We start from the raw sequence: 19,406 nt of genomic DNA, 5'->3' as shown, positions 1-19,406 counted from the left end.
AAGAATGAAAGAGGGGGAGAGAGAGAGAGTGAAGTATGAGAGAGAGGGACAGACAAGTTAAGTAGAGGAAAAGGAAATCAAAGAATGAAGGCTGAGAAAGGGATGGGACAGAAAGGTTAAGAGTGCGCATCAAAGTTAATATCAAGAACAATCTTACTTAAAAAGGGATGCATGCGTTTCGTCATATAATATATTAATAAATAAAACATATGCATATATATAAACATATATGTACGTACCTACCTCTACTATATATAATATATATATATATATATATATATATATATATATATACGCGAGAAAGAAGCACAAGAATGGATAGGTTTTTAGTACAATCGTTTCATACAAGGACAGGCTTTATTAAATGTTGCAAAAATTACAGCATATAAACGTGTCCCGTACTCATCAGCTAAAATACATGTGAGTTCTCTAGACATCCTAGTGGTTGAGGCTATACTCATGAAGTGATGTAGATAATTAAGTAAAAATAACAGATTCCAAAGTTCATTAAAGTTCTTTAAAGATGATGTACAGTCTTATCACAGAATTTTAAAAAAGTTATAATAGCATCACAGAGAAGGTGACCTAATCCATAGTGCACATATGAATTTCCAGAGATATGAGGAGGGATTACATACTCACAGACGACAAATTTATCCATTGTTAATCACAACGAGGTGGGTCTCAATTCCTGCTTATTAGCATTACAGAGAGGGTGAATTAATCCTTTGTATAGATGCACAATTTCCAATGGTGTAGATGTAAATTTCCAGAGAAATGAAGGGGAATTTCATATTCACAGGCGATAAATTTATCAATGGTTGAACACAATGAGGTAGGTATCAATTCTTGTTATATGATTAGGTATTTGCCACATTAATCACATTACTGCTATTTACAAGAGGCTGTAGCTATTTAACTTTAAAGGCTGAAGGGCTTTCTAGAGATGCCAAGAACAGAAAAGGGAAGGAGAGAAGGAAGAAAAGAGAGAAAATAAAGGATAAGACTGTGATAAGACTGTACATCCTCTTAAAGAACTTAATGAACTTTGGAAATCTGTTTATGTTACTTAATTATCTACATTACTTCATGAGTATAGCCTCAACCACTAGGATGTCTAGAGAACTCACAGTATTTTAGCTGATGAGTACGGGACACGTTTTATGCTGTAATTTTTGCAACATTTAATAAAGCCTGTCCTTGTATGAAACGATTGTACTAAAAACCTATCCATTCTTGTTGCTTCTTTCTCGCTTATAATCACCCCACATTACTGTATTGTTAAAAACAGTATAGTTTTTTTTGGTGCATCTAAGTTAGGTACCATATTCAAGTAAATTCATTTAAATTAACTTGAATCTTTATTGCTTTATATATATATATATATATATATATATATATAGTTAGTACTTGAGACATTTTAAACCAAAATGGTCGATGAATTTGTTTGCAGGGTGCTCAGCGATGAGTGTCCTGGTGACTAACAAGAATCTCAGTGGGAGGAACAATCAACTGGTGTAAGGAGTGGTAGCAATGGAAAATTGACGAGTGTTTTGTTGGTTTGCAATGCCAGGTTCTCTTCTACAAGCGGAAAAACATACCTTTGACTTACCTGTGTTTTGGAACACAGATCTTGATCATCCATTTTATCAACATGTCACCTATGGGATTAAGAACTTCCCTACTCAACCACAGGGGATTTTTATCTTATTTTAATCCAACTGGGCGCCACCAGCTCCCATTAGTTGTTTAAGTTCCCTTATTTTGCAAGTATTATAATTTGGAGCGCTGGTGGGGTGAGGGTAATAAGTTGCACCACAAGAGACTCCCACTTTGTGTCTAACTTGGGGAAGCCAAGCTATATCATGCAGTACTTATTTACAGTGAGATGGAGTGCATTCATCATTTGAGTATCAACTATGTCGACACGATTCATTACCACCACCACCCCGCCTTTGTACGAACAGCAAAACTTGACTCGGTCACCTGCACTCTTGTCTGATCTCAGTTGGAACAAAAAGCAACATAACCATAGATATTATCTAGCTTCTTTTTCTTCGTCCTCTACAGATTAATTAGTTCTGTCCACTTTACATAATCCTGCTGCACAATTATCGCTAATTTCTGAACCCAACTACTTCAAACTAGCTAAACTAATCAAGTTCCACCAGTTTTATTCCGTCTCCTTGTGGCCGAAAGCGTTCTATAACTCTGGAAACTCCGTGATAGCTAAATGGAAAATCAGATTTTTTATAGGCACACAACGAAATCTTTCTCAAGTCATTAGAAATAGCAGCAAAATCGCCGAAAAGGACTCTTATAAAACAAGACTTGGGACGGACATGGCTGAAGCATTTTTATTTTTCTCTGTTTTTTTTTTTTTCTTTTTTGAAGTTTGTTACTTAACATATCGTTCTCTTCTTGCCGAAGTGCAAAGTTACCGGGACGTAAATAAACCAGTACCGACGGTCTAGCAGTAGAGAGGGGGAGAAGGGACAAATACAAAAACACACAAACACACACACACTCATACATATATGACGGGCTTCCATACAGTTTCCGTCAACCAAATTCACTCGCAAGATATTGGTCGGTCCGGGGCTGTAGTATAAGACACTTGCTGGAGATGTTGTACGGTGGGATCGAACTCAAAACCATATTGTTGCAAAGTGAGCGTCTATAAATAATCTTTTAATTTAATGAAGTTTCGAAATTCTTGAATAAGAAGGAAACAAATTATTTCTATAATTATTGTTCTATTACATATTTTATATAATTATTGATACAAACCTTATCGAACACATACATTCGATGTATGTGTTTTGCAATTTAGCGCGCGGTGGGGATGACTCTGTTATAGCGCCGGGTGTTAAAACACCTGAAAATCACAAACAGGTGAGACAGGTGCTTTGAGGGATTCATCCCCACTTATCTAAAGCGCCACCTACCGGCGAGCAAGTTAATCCCGTTCGTTGTGTTTGTGTGTTCGATAATGTTTGCAACTCTAGCGCTGCTTCAAATTCATATTTGAATTATTGTTCTATAATATATTTATAATCGAAGTATATTTGCTTCCTAAAAGATTCATTATATTTATAATTATTTGATTTTATTTATTTCAGAATTCCTTCTCCATGTGTAAAGCAACAAGATACCACCCATGGGGATCGATCCTTTATTTACTTCTTCTCTGAACTAATAGAATTATCGCTATATCGATTGAGATTCTATCTGTAAAGACTTCCTGCACACAGCGGTCAGCAATGTCGTTTAAACGTGACCAATATTCGATTATTTTCATATCAACCCTTCATTTCATTTATTTTATTGTGGAGAAATACTTCAGCGTTTTGACAAATTCTTTAGCTTTGGAAATCGATTCCTACCGAGTTCTTTCTGATGGAGCCTCGTTGCTGGTTTGCATCATTGTCATGAGTGTAAGTAATTTGGCATTCTTAATATTCTGCTGTCGTTCCCATCGCTTATTCAATGTATGTACGGGTCAAGGCGTCAAGCTGGCAGAAACGTTAGCACGCCGGGCGAAATGCGTAGCCGTATTTCGTCTGCCGTTACGTTCTGAGTTCAAATTCCGCATGGGTCGACTTTGCCTTTCATCCTTTCGGGGTCGATAAATTTAGTACATATTTCTTTATTACCCACAAGGGGCTAAACATAGAGGGGACAAACAAGGACAGACATAGGTATTAAGTCGATTACATCGACTCCAGTGCGTAACTGGTACTTAATTTATCGACCCCGAAAGGATGAAAGACAAAGTCGACCTCGGCGGAATTTGAACTCACAACGTAACGGCAGCCGAAATACCGCGAAGCATTTCGCCGGTGCTCTTACGTTTCTGCCAGCTCGCCGCCCTCTATAAATTTAGTACCAGTTACGCACTGGGGTCGATATAATCGATTTAATCCGTTTGTCTGTCCTTGTTTGTCCTCTCTGTGTTTTGCCCCTTGTGGGTAGTAAAGAAATAGGTATTTCGTCTGTCTTTACGTTCTGAGTTCAAATTCCGCCGAGATCGACTTTGCCTTTCATCCTTTCGGGGTCGATTAAATAAGTACCAGTTACGTATGGGGGTCGATCTAATCGACTGCCCCACCCTCCTCAAAAATTTCGAGCCTTGTGTCTAGAGTAGAAAAGAATGTTGGAACGACATCAAACGTCGCTCATATTTTATTCGTTACACATTTGCATTTCACTGAGAAAGACAATTGAGAATCAGACCGATCGAATGAAAGCGCATGGAAATATGGAAGATGATATAGACAGGAACATCTTCTATATTTATTATATTGTGTAATGAATTTATATACGTAGTTAGCTTGTCTATATCTGTAAAATCTGTTGAGGCATAACCAATACTTATCAGGTCACTATTTATTCTCGTTAACCTCAAAAGTTGTCAAATTTTATAGCATAAAAATCTATATATATAAAACTGTAGTTGTGTGAGTGTCTGTCCCCTTCGATTTAGATTCCTAACTACTCCCACATTTTGCGGTGCAGTTTAACCAAATTCGGGTATCTTATAGTCGTGATTCATATCGAGTCCGTAGTAGTGATTCATATCGAGTATTAGCGCGCGTCTACGATGAGTCTACGATTTTAAAAATAATTTAACATCATTTTTTATTCCATTTTAATGCATAATTTTTCGTGTGTCGATGGCGGCGGAGTTGGCGTCCACGCTCAAACACCTGCACCTGTGTTTGCTTCTCCCCCTTCTTCCCTCCCTCGTGAAGCTGTGGGGAAGGGAGTGTAAGGAAATCAACGTCGTAAAGCGTTGTCAAGGAGACCAGCGTTCTTTTAGAACAACGACTTCATGGCTTGAAGACACCAAAACAGAAATGGCTAAGAAAGCCCGAATTGGCATCTATAAGGGAAGTAACTCTCTAAAAATGCTTATAAAGTTATTTCCCTTACAAACCCGAGCAACGCCGGGCGATACTGCTAGTTATCCATAAATGTTAACACAAAATTTCGAAATCTTAAAAACAATCTTAGCTCTCTTCCATTCTGAATAAATTCTACAATATAGCGATCAAAGTTCCACAGCTGGAATCCGTAAGGGATTTCATTATGCTGTTAAACCTCTTTCGGAAAGTTAATTACGCCTGGGTCCAAAATTATTTCCGTTTTTTTTTTTGTTTTTTTTTTTTTCATGAGATTGATTAGTCAAAAGACTTGGATCTCACGACACTAAAAGCAACATGGAAGCTAGAAATGGTGCAGCTGTAGATAAAAGGTCGCTGTGTTGCATCTTCACTTCAAAATTCTGAAATCTGGTTACTGGCTGAGTATCTTCATATAAATGAAACAGTAAATTTAGTACAAATTAAGTGATCTATTAATTCAATATTACTAATACAATTTCTCTTTGAAAGAGTGTCGTGTCGACAATCGATAATTTATATTCGGTTATAATACTGAGCCAATACCGAAATAGTCCCACTGGCTGTACCTAGGGACTTTACTTCTCAATATAAGAAAACTCCCTACGACACAAACTTTATTTTTTTCTTTTGGTTTTAATATATCCCAACTCCTTGCTTATAATTTTCTTCAAATGAGGAAGTAAAATGTCTACAAGCCTTCAATTAATGTGTAAAAGACACTTTATTTCTGAAGTCGAAGAAATCGAGTTAAAGACATTGTGAAGGAATGTACCGTATGTAACGGCATTAAAAGACACAGGAATATTAGAAATACTGCAATTCCAGTAGCACATGTCTAGGAAAAAAGTTTGAAGTGCATTAAAGCTTTTGGGAGACCCAACTTTACATACAGGACCCAGGGAGACCGACTTATTGTTTGGGACGTATTTTTGGAAAGTGTGACTTATATGCTACCAAAAACTGTATATGTTATAACTTGATATCTTTTTTTGTATTTTCATATTCAATAGATAGCTCGAAATAGAAATGAAAAAAACACCTACGGTTATGGACGTAGCTATGTTCTTGGTGGCTTTGCTAATTCCACGTTCATTTTAGCTCTGTCAATATCCATCATCAGTCACACAGCGAAGCGTCTAATCACAACAGCAGAGTTGAAGCAACCATCTATAATTGTTATTATGGGAGGTGTTGGACTTAGTGTCAACCTTCTTTGTTTGATGATGCTTATTGTGGCTCTGAACAAGCAGAGACGAAAGGACAAGAAACTGAAATGTTATGAAGACGACAAGGATTGTGGCTATAACAGTTTGTCTTGTACCAGCAAACATTCTCAAGAGGTAAAGCTGTCGGAAGAAAAACTTATCGCATGTAAGTAAACGTTAACAATGTATAAATAGATACTGATAATTTTTTTACTATTGTCGTGAGCTGTGTCCGTGTGATTTGTTGTCGTCTGGTCTGAGATGATAACTGGCCGAGATGCTGAATGAGAATGTATTTCTTGAGCTTCGTAAAGAAATAACTGAACAACACCCTCTAACAATAAACGGAAGGTTTCATTATTGCACGTAGAGTTTTAACTGTTTTAGTCTTTTACAAATAACAACAGCAATTACACACTGGGAGTCTACGATAAGCTTACTGATACAGCAATCTGTTGTTGGCCCTTTACGACTGGAAAATAATTGCGGTATATTCGTGGTGACGCAATTCCTGTCTGCTACCTGCCTTAAACGAGTGGAGGTGGTGATGAGAATGTGCAACTGCCTCGACATTCTGCAATTACCGCCAAAAACCACATTTTTATAGAGCACAAGAAGAAAATTCTATAAGACTGAATCATGCGATGGCTTCAGGCTGATTGGTTACTTAACAGACCGATCACGTGAAACTATTGTGGTTTGATCGTGGTGTCTGACCGGCTGCTTTGCTCTTCGGTTTAGAATTATCGCTGCACTATCATTGATCGTATTGTCGACCTAATTGGTGGTTTGTATTTTGTCAGTGGTGAGTTGTTTTGTTGCCATAAACAGGTGCGATGTACTATTGTGCGGCGGGGGGTGATGGGGTCATGACGAGTGTTTTATGAACTCGCAAAGTTACGGACTTTGATGAAGCAATACAGCAGTGACAACGAAGAGATTTGTCCGAAACTTGTCTTCCTTACTCTCTTGGCAGCAATATAACATTTCCACTTATGGGGGGGGGGATAATGCTCTTTTTTTCTGGATATTCTCTAGTCTCAAATACATGCTACGAATTCTGAGATAAACTCTTGATCAAATTGAACCTAGTCGTATTGAACACCTGTCCTTCAGTCGCGGATGGCCAACGAAGATTGTGATCATCATTGTTCCTCATTACCAAACCACTAATACAAACAGCTAGGACAAGCCAACGTCCGGGCCTCTTTGTTGTCGTTCGATCTGCTTGTAATAGCAGCCAATCTGTTTTCAAATCATTCCGTCATAAAATGGGAAGGACATATTAAATCAAGATACTCTATGTTTAGAAAAACGAGTGGGTGGTCACGGCTTGATTGCATTTAATCGTAGTTCTGTTCTATCAGACCTGAACTGGAGGATTGGGTTCAATAGACATCTGATCCGATACAACGGGAATGTAATTAAAACTCGCAGGAAAGGATCACAAAAAGAATTCTTCAAGCCGAACCAACCGTTAGGAGACCTAAAGCTAGAGCAAAGAAGAAGGCGGTTCTATCAGGAATAGTGAGCAATGGAAATGACGGATGGTTGATTCCCTTGTCGTTGGGGGTTTTTTTGTGGGGGGGGGGGGCGTTGCTATTGAGTTTGTTTTGTTTCTTCTCTCTTATGTTTTCTCTTTTGAATTCCAGACCAGGTTCAAACAAAGCAAGGTCACGTTGATCTATATCTGCTTTGCGTTCACGTGATCGGGAATAATTTATCATCTTTTGGATTAATCTTGAGCGGACTTCTCAGTATTTTCGGAGAAGGTCACTGGTGCCACTACGCTGATCCTTTGATTACAATCTGTATTATTTCTTTGATCATTATCACCAATTTGCCATTACGTAAGTAAAGAAATTTCTGCTTTGTTACCATTACTTATCAGAAAGTATGATATTCTAGTTAGAATATATCAACAAAACCCGTAGAAATTCCACGCATCTTCAATTTTCCCAACTCTATTCTGATGCATAAATTTACAGATTTTCATAATGTTGTTTTATGTTTAAGACTTGGAGAATATTTCCCATTTTGTTCTGCAGTTAAGGTTATTAAGAGCGTTACACTCAAACTGTTTGTGCAAACAAGGAATCAGAAAAGGCAGAATGCCACTATATCTGAACACTACTATAGAAATATTCCTTTAAAAAAACTTTTCTTCTATTTTTTTCTAAATTTAATTATTAATCGTTACAGTGGAAAAGGCTCAAAATGACCGAAACCGGTACTGAAATGTTCACTATAAAATTATTTTAGCATTTTTCTATTTTGACTTGTTTTTTTCATATATCAACCGTGTGTTCCTTTTCACCCTTATACATATATATAGATATAATATATATATATATATATAATAAACTACATATGTGGGAAATTCTGTCTGTGGGTGTGTTTGTAGAGTTTTTAGCTAACTCCTCCTACATTGTTAGCTAACTTGACACGTGAGTAGAACTCGTGTGTGGAAACCTCGTGGCATACTCATCTTGTTGAAAAAAAATCGATGAATGAGCCCCTGGAAGGGATCCTTATATATTTCTAATATATTTCATTTTAACAATCAATGGAAATAACCCAATCGCCCAGATTTTAACAGCCAGAGGAAATAACCCATTCATTTTCCTAAATCATTTGGTATAAATCAAATTGAGTATGCTTATTTCTTAGTATTTGAACTGAAAGAGTTATTTTCGCTATTTATCCAGTACAATCATTAAACAAGTAAATAGTATTTTCCTAAACAACAGATCCACTTATTTCGGTTAGTGACTTATTCACGAATATACCATCACTAACGCCGCTGAGGGTAATATTCTCTAGGAATGCAGAAAAGCCCTTTTCGGAGTTATTTACTTTGAATTGTTATTATTGTTATAATGCTGACAAGAGAGGAAGAAAGGATAAAGGTGACATCGTCCAGTCTTGATTTCGGCCGAACTACTCTTCGTATGACGACTGAAGGGCGAAGAGAAGTGTTGCTCCTGGTCATGACTGACACTAAAGAGGGCGAGAAAGGAAATGGTCTCTGTTATATAGACTATGCTAGGATGTAGGTCAAATTCTAACCAAAGGACTGACCTTTCTGTGACCAGCAAAGTCCAAGGAAGTCAAGTGTGGAGATGTAAACACAAAAGATCACACACTTGTTTGACAAGCAACAAGCGAGTGCATTCGGTTTCGAGTCTCAGGCAGGCAAGGCCAAACGAGGGGTCCTACAATATATATATATATATGTATGTATGTATGTATGTATGTATGTATGTAGTATGTATGTATGTATGTATGTGTATATATATATATATATATATATATATATATATATATATATTATATATATATATATATATATATACTATATATGCTCTTCCCTCGGGCGACTCCCTAGTGTCACCCAACAACACCAGAGATCTTGGAGTAATTGTTGATAACAATCTAAGCTGGAGTTTCCACGTAAATAGCAAGGTTGACTTGGCCCTCAAGATGTACTCCTGGATTCTGAGAACTTTGCGGTCTAGAAATGCCTACACCATTATCCTTCTCTACTTTTGCCCAAGCCCACCTTGAGTATTGTTGCTCACTGGGGTCCCCCCCCCCCCATACGAAGCAACTCATTATGAAAGTAGAAGTACTCCAGAGATCAATGACAAGATAGACGGCATGAGAGGCATTGATTATTGGGGTCGACTAGAAAAACTCAATCTTTACTTTCTCCAACGCTGCCAGGAGCGCTACATCATTTGTGTGATGTGGAAAATATTCCATCAATATTGCACAAGTGATGTTGGCATCAATTTTAAGATCCATCCAAGACTTGCCCCCCCCCCCGTGCTATACGTCCACTACAAAAATCGAACTCGGTACATATAGCAACATTACGTCACAATTACGTTTCCTCAACCGGTCCAGCTCTCTTTAATACCATACCAAAATACGTCAAAACGGAAACGGATCCCGTAAAATTCAAATGTTCACTGGACAAATTTCTTCAAAAACTCTCGGACCAACCTCCTACACCCGGATATGTCTCCAACAATAATAACTCTTTGTTAAAGTGGGCGATGGTACCCCATATATGACTAAAGGACTTCACCAGGTGGTACAATTAAGTCAGACATGGCCTGGGCCTATACTGGCCGAAACCTATCAAAGGTTATATATTATATATATAATATATATATATATATAGATATATATATATTATATATATATATAATAAATATATGTTATTATATAATATATATATATATTATATATATGTTATATATATATATATATATAATATATATATATATATATATATATATATAGATATATATTTATAATACATACACACACACACCACACACACGACTGGCTTGTTTCAGTTTCTGTTGCCAATGCACTGACAAGGCTTTGGTCAGCCACGCAGTGGAACTGAACCCAGAACCATGTAGTTGAGAAGCAAGCTTCTTACCACAACAAATTAAGCGGAAATTATTCGAACGCTTTATCAACATGCTGACTAACATAGCTTCGAGTCGCATCTGAAGTAGTTCAATGCAAAACAAGTAGAAAAAATGAGAACATATATACCCTTGAGGTACATAATTCTGTGAAGAAACGTACCGAAGGGTAAGGGGAGGAGGAAGCACTCCGTCGGTTACGACGACGAGGGTTCCGGTTGATCCGAATCAACGGAACAGCCTGCTCGTGAAATTAACGTGTAAGTGGCTGAGCACTCCACAGACACGTGTACCCTTAACGTAGTTCTCGGGGATATTCAGCGTGACACAGAGAGTGACAAGGCCGGCCCCTTGAAATACAGGTACAACAGAAACAGGAAGTAAGAGTGAGAGAAAGTTGTGGTGAAAGAGTACAGCAGGGATCACCACCATCCCCTGCCGGAGCCTCGTGGAGCTTTAGGTGTTTTCGCTCAATAAACACTCACAACGCCCGGTCTGGGAATCGAAACCGCGATCCTATGACCGCGAGTCCGCTGCCCTAACCACTGGGCCATTGCACCTCCACACCAAAGGGTAAGACCATCAGACAGAACATAGCAATTCTAGATGGTTCTGCTTGGGGGTTCAATTCGCCAGTTTTCATAATCCATTGGAGTTTCTCTAGAAGATCCGAGCAGACGATTTTGGCGAAAATATTTCCGCTTACTTGGTTATACCCCGATCCGATTAGCGGAGCCATATTAGCGTAGGAGTTAATGCATTTTGGGGGGCGACACAATTAGTTTTCACAACTGGCTTTGCAATTCACGGTTAAGGCGGCGAACCTTTAGAATCTTTAGCACGCCGGGCAAAAAGCTTAGCGACATTTCGTCCGTCTTGGGGTCGACTTTGCCTTTCATCATGTTGGAGTCGATAAAATAAATACCAGTTGAGCACTGGGGTCGATGTAATCGATTTACCCCTTCTTCCAAGATCAGTAGCCTTGTAGCAAAATTTAAAACGAATATAGTAGGCCAAGGTGTGGAGCGGGGGAACCTGAGTGCTGTGGTTCGAAACTCGGTAAGGTTCTCGCTATAAAATAGTAATTGCCTGAAAGCTACGACTTCCGAATAATAAAATCTTTCACGGGATGTGAGAGAAATTTGTATTTATATGAAAAAAAGTATTTGTGTGAAAAGGCAGTTGTTTAATGCAGGTGTTTATCTAACTGGTCATTTTATAGCAAACTACGACCTACTTTCACATAATACAAAACTAACGTAAACCTCTCCAAACCAGAGAGTGGGGTGCATAAAGCGGTGTTGTTTATCCCGAGTCAGCTCTGAATCGTACGGAACCACGATCAAATCCATGACTATCACATCTTATATTTTATGTACGACTGCTTCGTTCGATAGTGTGTAACTTGAGAGAAAGCTGGCTGCTATTTCAAGCAGCTACATAGAGGATATTTTAGTGGCTCGTATGAACTGTGCTACATGGTTATGGAGTTCAGGCGCAAAGCGAGTTAGAAATAATTCGCTTCCCTGGACAGGATGCCAGATTATCGCTGATAGCATTCTCATCGAATCCGTTAGTCATCTCCTCGATAGCGAAGCGACGTTTTGTGATGATGTGGAAATGAATTAAATGAAATATTAAACATGTTAGACATATAATGCCTAACAGAGATTTAGGATGGTTGAACCGAACAGCTGGAAGCTGGAGGGTGACAGACCCGGTCTGTATGGTGAAGGAGACACCACTGATCAACCCAATTCACTGATTTCTTCATTTACGGTCAAATATATGTGTTCGCTCTCTTCTTCTTGATAACTTCTCTTATGTCTCAATGTAACACTGACCATCCTTAACACAGAGAATCGTATTTTACGATTGCATAATTTCATTTTGCTTTAAAACCTCTCTTTCTCTCTCTTTTCTCTCGTTTACTTGTTTCAGTCATATGACTGCGGCCATGCTGGAGCACCACCTTTAATCGAGCAACTCGACCCCGGGACTTATTCTTTGTACGCCCAGTACTTATTCTATCGGTCTCTTTTGCCGAACCGCTAAGTGACGGGGACATAAACACACCAGCATCGGTTGTCAAGCAATGTTCGAGGGACAAACACACACACGCATATATTATATATATATAATATATATATATATATATATACATATATACGACGGGCTTCTTTCAGTTTTCCGTCTACCAAATCCACTCACAAGGCTTTGGTCGGCCCGAGGCTATAGTAGAAGACACTTGCCCAAGCTACTTACCACACACCCACTCCTGCGCCTATAACTTTCTCATACTTTGGTCTTTTGCAGTTTACAGAACATCACACATCATGCTCCAAACTCTTCCAAATGATATTCGAGCTGAAGACTTCATGGAACAAATCAAGAAAATAGTGAGACAAAAGTTATTAATTATAACTGTTAATTATGATTATTATTTTTTTTAAATGGATTGTGTAATCGATCGTAAAATGTATTACATATTCTGGCTGAGATGAATTACAGAGTAACAAGAGTTAATGACGTTTCGATACCAGAATATTCCAAAGTGGTGAGCTGGCAGAAACGTTTGCACGCCGGGCGAAATGCTTTGCGGTATTTCGCCTGTCGTTACGTCGTGAGTTCAAATTCCGCCGAGGTCGACTTTGCCTTTCATCCTTTCGGGATCGATTAAATAAGTACCAGTTACGCACTGGGGTCGATATAATCGACTTAATCCAGGTATTTCGTCCGTCGCAATGTTCTGAGTTCAAATTCCGCCGAGGTCGACTTTGCCTTTCATTCTTTCGGGGTCGATAAATTAAGTACCAGTTATGCACTGGGCTCGATACAAATCCGTTTGTCTGTCCTTGTTTGTCCCCTCTGTATTTAGCCCCTTGTGGGTAGTAAAGAAATAGGTATTTCACCCGGCGCAACGTTCTGAGTTCAAATTCCGCCGAGGTCGACTTTGCCTTTCATTCTTTCGGGGTCGATAAATTAAGTACCAGTTATGCACTAGGGTCGATATAATCGACGTAATCCGTTTGTCTATCCTTGTTTGTCCCCTCTGTGTTTAGCCCCTTGTGGGTAGCAAAGAAATAGGTATTTCGTCCGTTTTAGCGTTCTGAGTTCAAATGCCGCCGGAGCCAACTTTTTCTTTCATCCTTTTGGGGTCGATAAAAACTACCAGTCAAGTACTGAGATCGATGTAATCGATGGGGTCCCTCACCTCAAAACTGCTGAATCTGTGTCAAAACTTGAAACAATTTTTTAATATTCCCAACAACAATATTACAGGGTTTTACAAGGGTTTTTTTTAATTTAAGAAAAAAATCATTCTTTTGAATCATTGATAAAGCTCTTGGTAAGGCATAATATCCTCCACCTCACTTATTTTTCTTCCTATCTCTATTCAAGTCCTCTCCTTCGATATAAGAACCCTTTTCTTTTTAAGTAATACGACGACCTCCCAGGTGCGAGATGTAAAACGTTATGTTCCTGTGAAGGCGGCGTGCTGGCAGAATCGTTAGCACGTCGGGCGAAATGCTTCGCGGTATTTCGTCTGCGTTACGTTGTGAGTTCAAATTCCGCCGAGGTCGACTTTGCCTTTCATCCTTTCGGGGTCGATAAATTAAGTACCAGTTACGCACTGGGGTCGATGTAATCGACTTAATACCTATGCCTGTCCTTGTTTGTCCCCTCTGTGTTTAGCCCCTTGTGGGTAATAAAGAAATAGTTATGTTCCTGTGAAGTGACTCATTCGCCTCGTTCCCATTTCCCGGTTTAATCCTTCCCCACCGTCATCACCACTGGACACTTGGGTCCTTGTTGCAGAGTCCACTCTCAAAGTATCTACTCATGCCTCCTCGACGAGGACAACTTGACATCTTGAAAGGCCGACGTTTCCTATGGTTGTGTCCACTGAATCGTCATATTTCCTCTTTTTTGCCCCTCGTTCTTCTCGCTTCTAAAACCCTGCAGCAGTGGAAAAACCTGATACGGCTCCTGGCTTTACCTGCCTGAAAAACCGTCCAACCCTTACCAGCATGGTGGTGGTAGTGGTGGTGGTGACAACGACGACGACGATGATGATGATGATGAACTGCTATGACAATCACTAATATCATGGTTTATACCCGGTCTCCAAAGACACGAACTCTGTAGTGACCAATATCGACACACCGTGACGCCACAGTCACCAACACACCATCACTACAGCCATTACACAACCAGCCGCGTTACCCATCATACCACTACACAAACAACAACAGCTACACTGATGCAGAAACTCTCCTTCCCAGCCAAAGTCTCACCTCTGCCACACTGCAGACATTGTTCTCCTGCCTTATCTCTCTGTTCCACTACAACCAACACTATGATATTTCAACTAATTTGGCACCGCTGCAAGCAATGCAACACGGCACCACTTCAGCTGACACAGTCTTACGACAACCAACACCCCCACCCCCGCCATCAGAATCACAAAACAAAAGCAAGAATATAAAATCTCTCTATATATAAAGCTGAAGTTGTCTGTGTATGGCAGGTTTGGTAGCCTTCAACTAACACTATCTCCTCCGAGACCCTGCAGTGCAAGTTGACCAAAATTGAGAGTATGATAGAAGAAGGCTTGCTCTTCCTTCCATAGAAGAAAAAATTCAAATCGGACCATGTTAACACCAAAAATTATTTACATCAAAAAGGTGCTTTTTTTCTATGAAAATCCCTATTTTTTACGATTTTTTGTCTGCTGTGTCGCCATTTTTCTGTGTATTTCAACCAGAAAAATGTTCGCTTAAAAAGATCTATCTATCTATCTATCTATCTATCTATTTTTCTGTATGTCTGTCTGTCCGTCTGTCTATCTATCCACCTATAATGCAAATTTTTTTTCTTTTCAAAAATTCCAGTTCTAAAGCAACGCCGGGCAATACTGCTAGTTATCTAAAAACTGAGTTAATGTTAACATATCTGAGCCAATGGCCATCAAAATGGTTTATTAGCAACAAGAATGCGGCCAGTAAAAGGCATTAACGCGCATAACTAACGCTATAATTCTATAGCATCTGATGGCCTATACGACACAGTTTTTTAACAAAAAAATAGTTTCAAAAATATCCAACCCCCTGAGTCCTATAAGCAATGTTGCTGTAAATATCGGTTTCAAATTTGGGGACAAGGCCAGCAATTTCGGGTGTAGAGGACAAATCGATTACATTCAATTGGTTCTTATTTTATCGACCCCGAAAGGATGAAAGGCAAAGTCGACCTCGGCGGAATTTGAACTCAGAACGTAGCTGCAGACGAAATACGTATTTCTCTTCTACCCACAAGGGGCTAAACACAGAGGGAACAAACAAGGACAGACAAACGGGGTGGAATTTGAACTCAGAACGTAGCGGCAGACGAAATACGGCCACGCATTTCGCCCGGCGTGCTAACGTTTCTGCCAGCTCGCCGCCTCAACGAACTATAAAATATAATGGAAAGACAATGCACGCAGTTCATTCAAACTTCCTGTAATCCTACCGTTTACTTTATTAATCAAGCGAATTGTATTTTTATCCCAGGTTCCCGGTGTTCTCAACGTCCATGAACTTCATATGTGGCACCTGACAGACAATACAGTTGTTATCACGCTGCATTATGTTGTCACGTCTTCTCATTTCCTCAACTCTTTTCATCAAATCAAACAATTAATGAAGAAAGCAGGGATACAACACATTTCCATCCAACCAGAAATTTCTCTTGTAAGTTGATCTTTCTTTAACAATATGCTGAGAAAAAAACTACATCAAGAAATCGTTCTCTATACTAAATACAAATGTAGATTCCGGGAATTGCAGTTGCTTCCCAACTAAGTATTCTTAGGTTCAATCCGAATGCGTGGCATCTTGGTAAATGTCTTCAACTATGGCCCTGGGTCAACCAAAGCCTTGTCAGTGGATCTGGTAGACGGAAACTGAAAGAAACGCATTGTGTATAGTGTGTGTGTATGTATGTGTGTGTGTGTGTGTGTGTGTGTGTGTGTGTGTGTGTGTGTGTGTGTGCATATGCGCGTGTGTGTGTATCATCGACATACGAGAGAGGTTGTTAGTTTCTAGTCTTCTATGAAAAACAAGTTTGGTCATGGGGGAAATATAGCCTTACTTGGAAACGGGTGAGGGTTAGCGACAGAAGAGGCATCAAGCCATTGAAAGTCTGTCTCAAAAAATTCCGTCTGACCCATGCAAGCATGGAAAGTGGATGTTAAATAGTAATGATAACAATAGGATCTTATACAGTTCGAATTCTTCTGTTGCTGTTTAGGCCTAGGTTTATCTTAATCAAGCAGATTTACGTCACATAAGTAATCAGCCGAAAGACTAAGTGTAGCCTATAGGTCTTACTATCGCAGATGTAACAGACTTCTGTGTTAACGTTGACTAGACAGCTCATTCTCAACTGTGAAGTCAAAGATAGAGAAATATTGTTGCAAGGAAAATTGTGCGAGAGAGACAAAAGACAAAGAGGAAATGTAGTAAAACGTTTAAAAAAACGCTATCTCACAGTGATTTAAAGAGTTTTCTGGCTGAATCGTATAGTTGAAACCTTCAATAATAAAATAATAAACCACAATGGGAAAAATATATATAATTGGAATTTTTAAGAATTTTCTAGACACTGTAGACTTTAATAATTCCTTTCTTTCAGTAAAGGTTACATACTCCTATCTAATTAATAAGTAGCTTTCTTATAGATGAATATATGATAGTATAAAACTAGCCACACACACACACACGCACACACACACACACACACACACACAACTCCTATTCAACAGATACTAATGCTATGGTGATTTTTTGCAGAAGCGTTGAGAGACAAGTCAGATGTTAGCTTTTATTTAGATTCATGTTGCTTCTGCTGACCTAATCTTTTATCACATTGTCCGCCATAAAAACTAATATAAATAATAATTTAGGTTTGACATCGGTGTGAAAAGCAACAGTCGAGTTAGTGTTAACGCATTTAATGCAGATAACATAAAAAAAATTACGAGAGATAATATTATAATATTGTATTTTGTTTTGTTTTGCATTACAAAATGTTTCTCTATTCTTACTGTTCACTGTGCACGTGACGATTTGTCGATCGTACGAACCAGTAAGCAGTTGGTTCGCAGATGTTATAACCGAAAGAATCGGCCCTTGTTAGGTTCATTTGTCAACAACTACATCAGAAAACCGCTGTCCCAGAGTCCCTTTTATTAATGAATCGAGTGTTATGAACACTTATTCACTTATTATAAGGCAGCGAGCTGGCAGAAGCGTTAGCACACTGGGCGAAATGCTTAGCGGTATTTCGTCTGCCGTTATGTTCTCAGTTCAAATTCCGCCAAGTTCGACTTTGCCTTTCATCCTTTCGGGGTCGATTAAATAAGTACCAGTTACGCACTGGGGTCGATATAATTGACTTAATTGGCTTGTCTGTCCTTGTTTGACCCTTCTGTGTTTAGCCCCTTGTGGGTAGTAAAGAAATAGTTATGAACACTTATTCACAGTAAAAGAGATGTTGTTTTCCTCTGGCGAAATACACCAGCGATAAGCATATTCCAGTTCGAATGTGCCAGAACGTATTAAGAATAAATACGATTGTCGCTATTCACCGTGCACAGGACGATTTATAATATTTTCATTTTTTCTGTGTGTACCCTTGATATGTTTCTGTCTTATGACTTCATCAGCGAACCATGATATTCTAGGATGTAGTCAGTCGATTAAAGACAAGAAATTTTAACTTAGGCTCAAAGAAGTTTGGAAAAAGGGACAGTCACAGGGTGCTAGTTACTAGAGTCGAGCCGGTCAATGGTGATAAACGTCAAACGTCTGAGTCGCCATTGTCGAAGTGGATGGCTTTATTATCATTGTTGTCGTGTACGTGCGGAATATTGTTGGTTGCTGAAGCAAACCCACGAAATTTAACTGAAATATTTATTGCCAGACATAAATATATTTGGTGTTGGCTATTTACAATGAACAATATTAATAATTGATAATAGGCGCAGGAGTGGCTGTGTGGTAAGTAGCTTGCTTACCAGCCACACGGTTCCGGGTTCAATCCCACTGGGTGGCACCTTGGCCAAGTGTCTTCTACTATAGCCTCGGGCCGACCAAAGCCTTGTGAGTGGATTTGGTAGACGGAAACTGAAAGAAGCCCGTCGTATATATATATATATATATATATATATATATATATAGTATATATATGTGTGTGTTTGTGTGTCTGTGTTTGTCCCCCCAACATCGCTTGACAACCGATGCTGGTGTGTTTACGTCCCCGTCACTTAGCGGTTCGGCAAAAGAGACCGATAGAATAAGTACTAGGCTTACAAAGAATAAGTCCTGGGGTCGATTTGCTCGACTAAAAGGCGGTGCTCCAGCATGGCCGCAGTCAAATGATTGAAACAAGTAAAAGAGTAAAAGATAACTGGAAGGAGAGCAAAACTCTCATGTTAACACAGAGCCAGAAATTTTGCGAGGAGAATTTTAGTGTTTACCTGCCCCAGTATTTTACTGGTATTTTATCAACTTCAGTTAGTTTCAAACTCAGAACTTGAAGGGATAAAACCAAATACTGTAAGCGTCTAATCTGGCATTCTAACATTTCCTTTTTTCTTTTTACTTTATTTTGGTTCTTTAATGCCTGTTGAAATAAATCTGTTATAGTTTCTTCATCTTAAGAAACCGTATTTACTCGTGTATAAACCGCACTTGTGCAAAGACTGCATCCCTAAAATCTCGTTACAAATATTTTCCCTTCGTATTCTTAGCCTTGTCCCGTGTATCAGTTGCACACCAGTTTATTTTTCTGTTGAAATCAAG

At 39.0% G+C, this 19,406-nt stretch overlaps 1 protein-coding gene across 2 annotated transcripts in view; it reads left to right on the top strand.

Moving 5' to 3' along the window:
* The window catches only part of LOC115214317 (cobalt uptake protein COT1-like), a 35,684-nt gene that overhangs the window by 14,420 nt on the left and 1,858 nt on the right, over window positions 1-19,406 (top strand). For both annotated transcript variants that reach the window (XM_029783491.2, XM_029783492.2), the window contains exons 2-6: window positions 3,123-3,437; window positions 5,918-6,278; window positions 7,765-7,962; window positions 12,874-12,956; window positions 16,113-16,292. In XM_029783491.2, the coding sequence (XP_029639351.1) occupies window positions 3,264-3,437; window positions 5,918-6,278; window positions 7,765-7,962; window positions 12,874-12,956; window positions 16,113-16,292 (996 nt within the window). In that variant the 5' untranslated portion in view covers window positions 3,123-3,263. The remainder of the gene's footprint in view (window positions 1-3,122; window positions 3,438-5,917; window positions 6,279-7,764; window positions 7,963-12,873; window positions 12,957-16,112; window positions 16,293-19,406) is intronic.

The sequence above is a fragment of the Octopus sinensis genome, linkage group LG7 (assembly GCF_006345805.1).
Source record: "Octopus sinensis linkage group LG7, ASM634580v1, whole genome shotgun sequence".
Classification (NCBI taxonomy): Eukaryota; Metazoa; Mollusca; class Cephalopoda; order Octopoda; family Octopodidae; genus Octopus; species Octopus sinensis.
The sequence above is the reverse complement of the archived record's forward strand: the minus strand, read 5'-3'. Positions and strand labels throughout refer to the sequence as shown.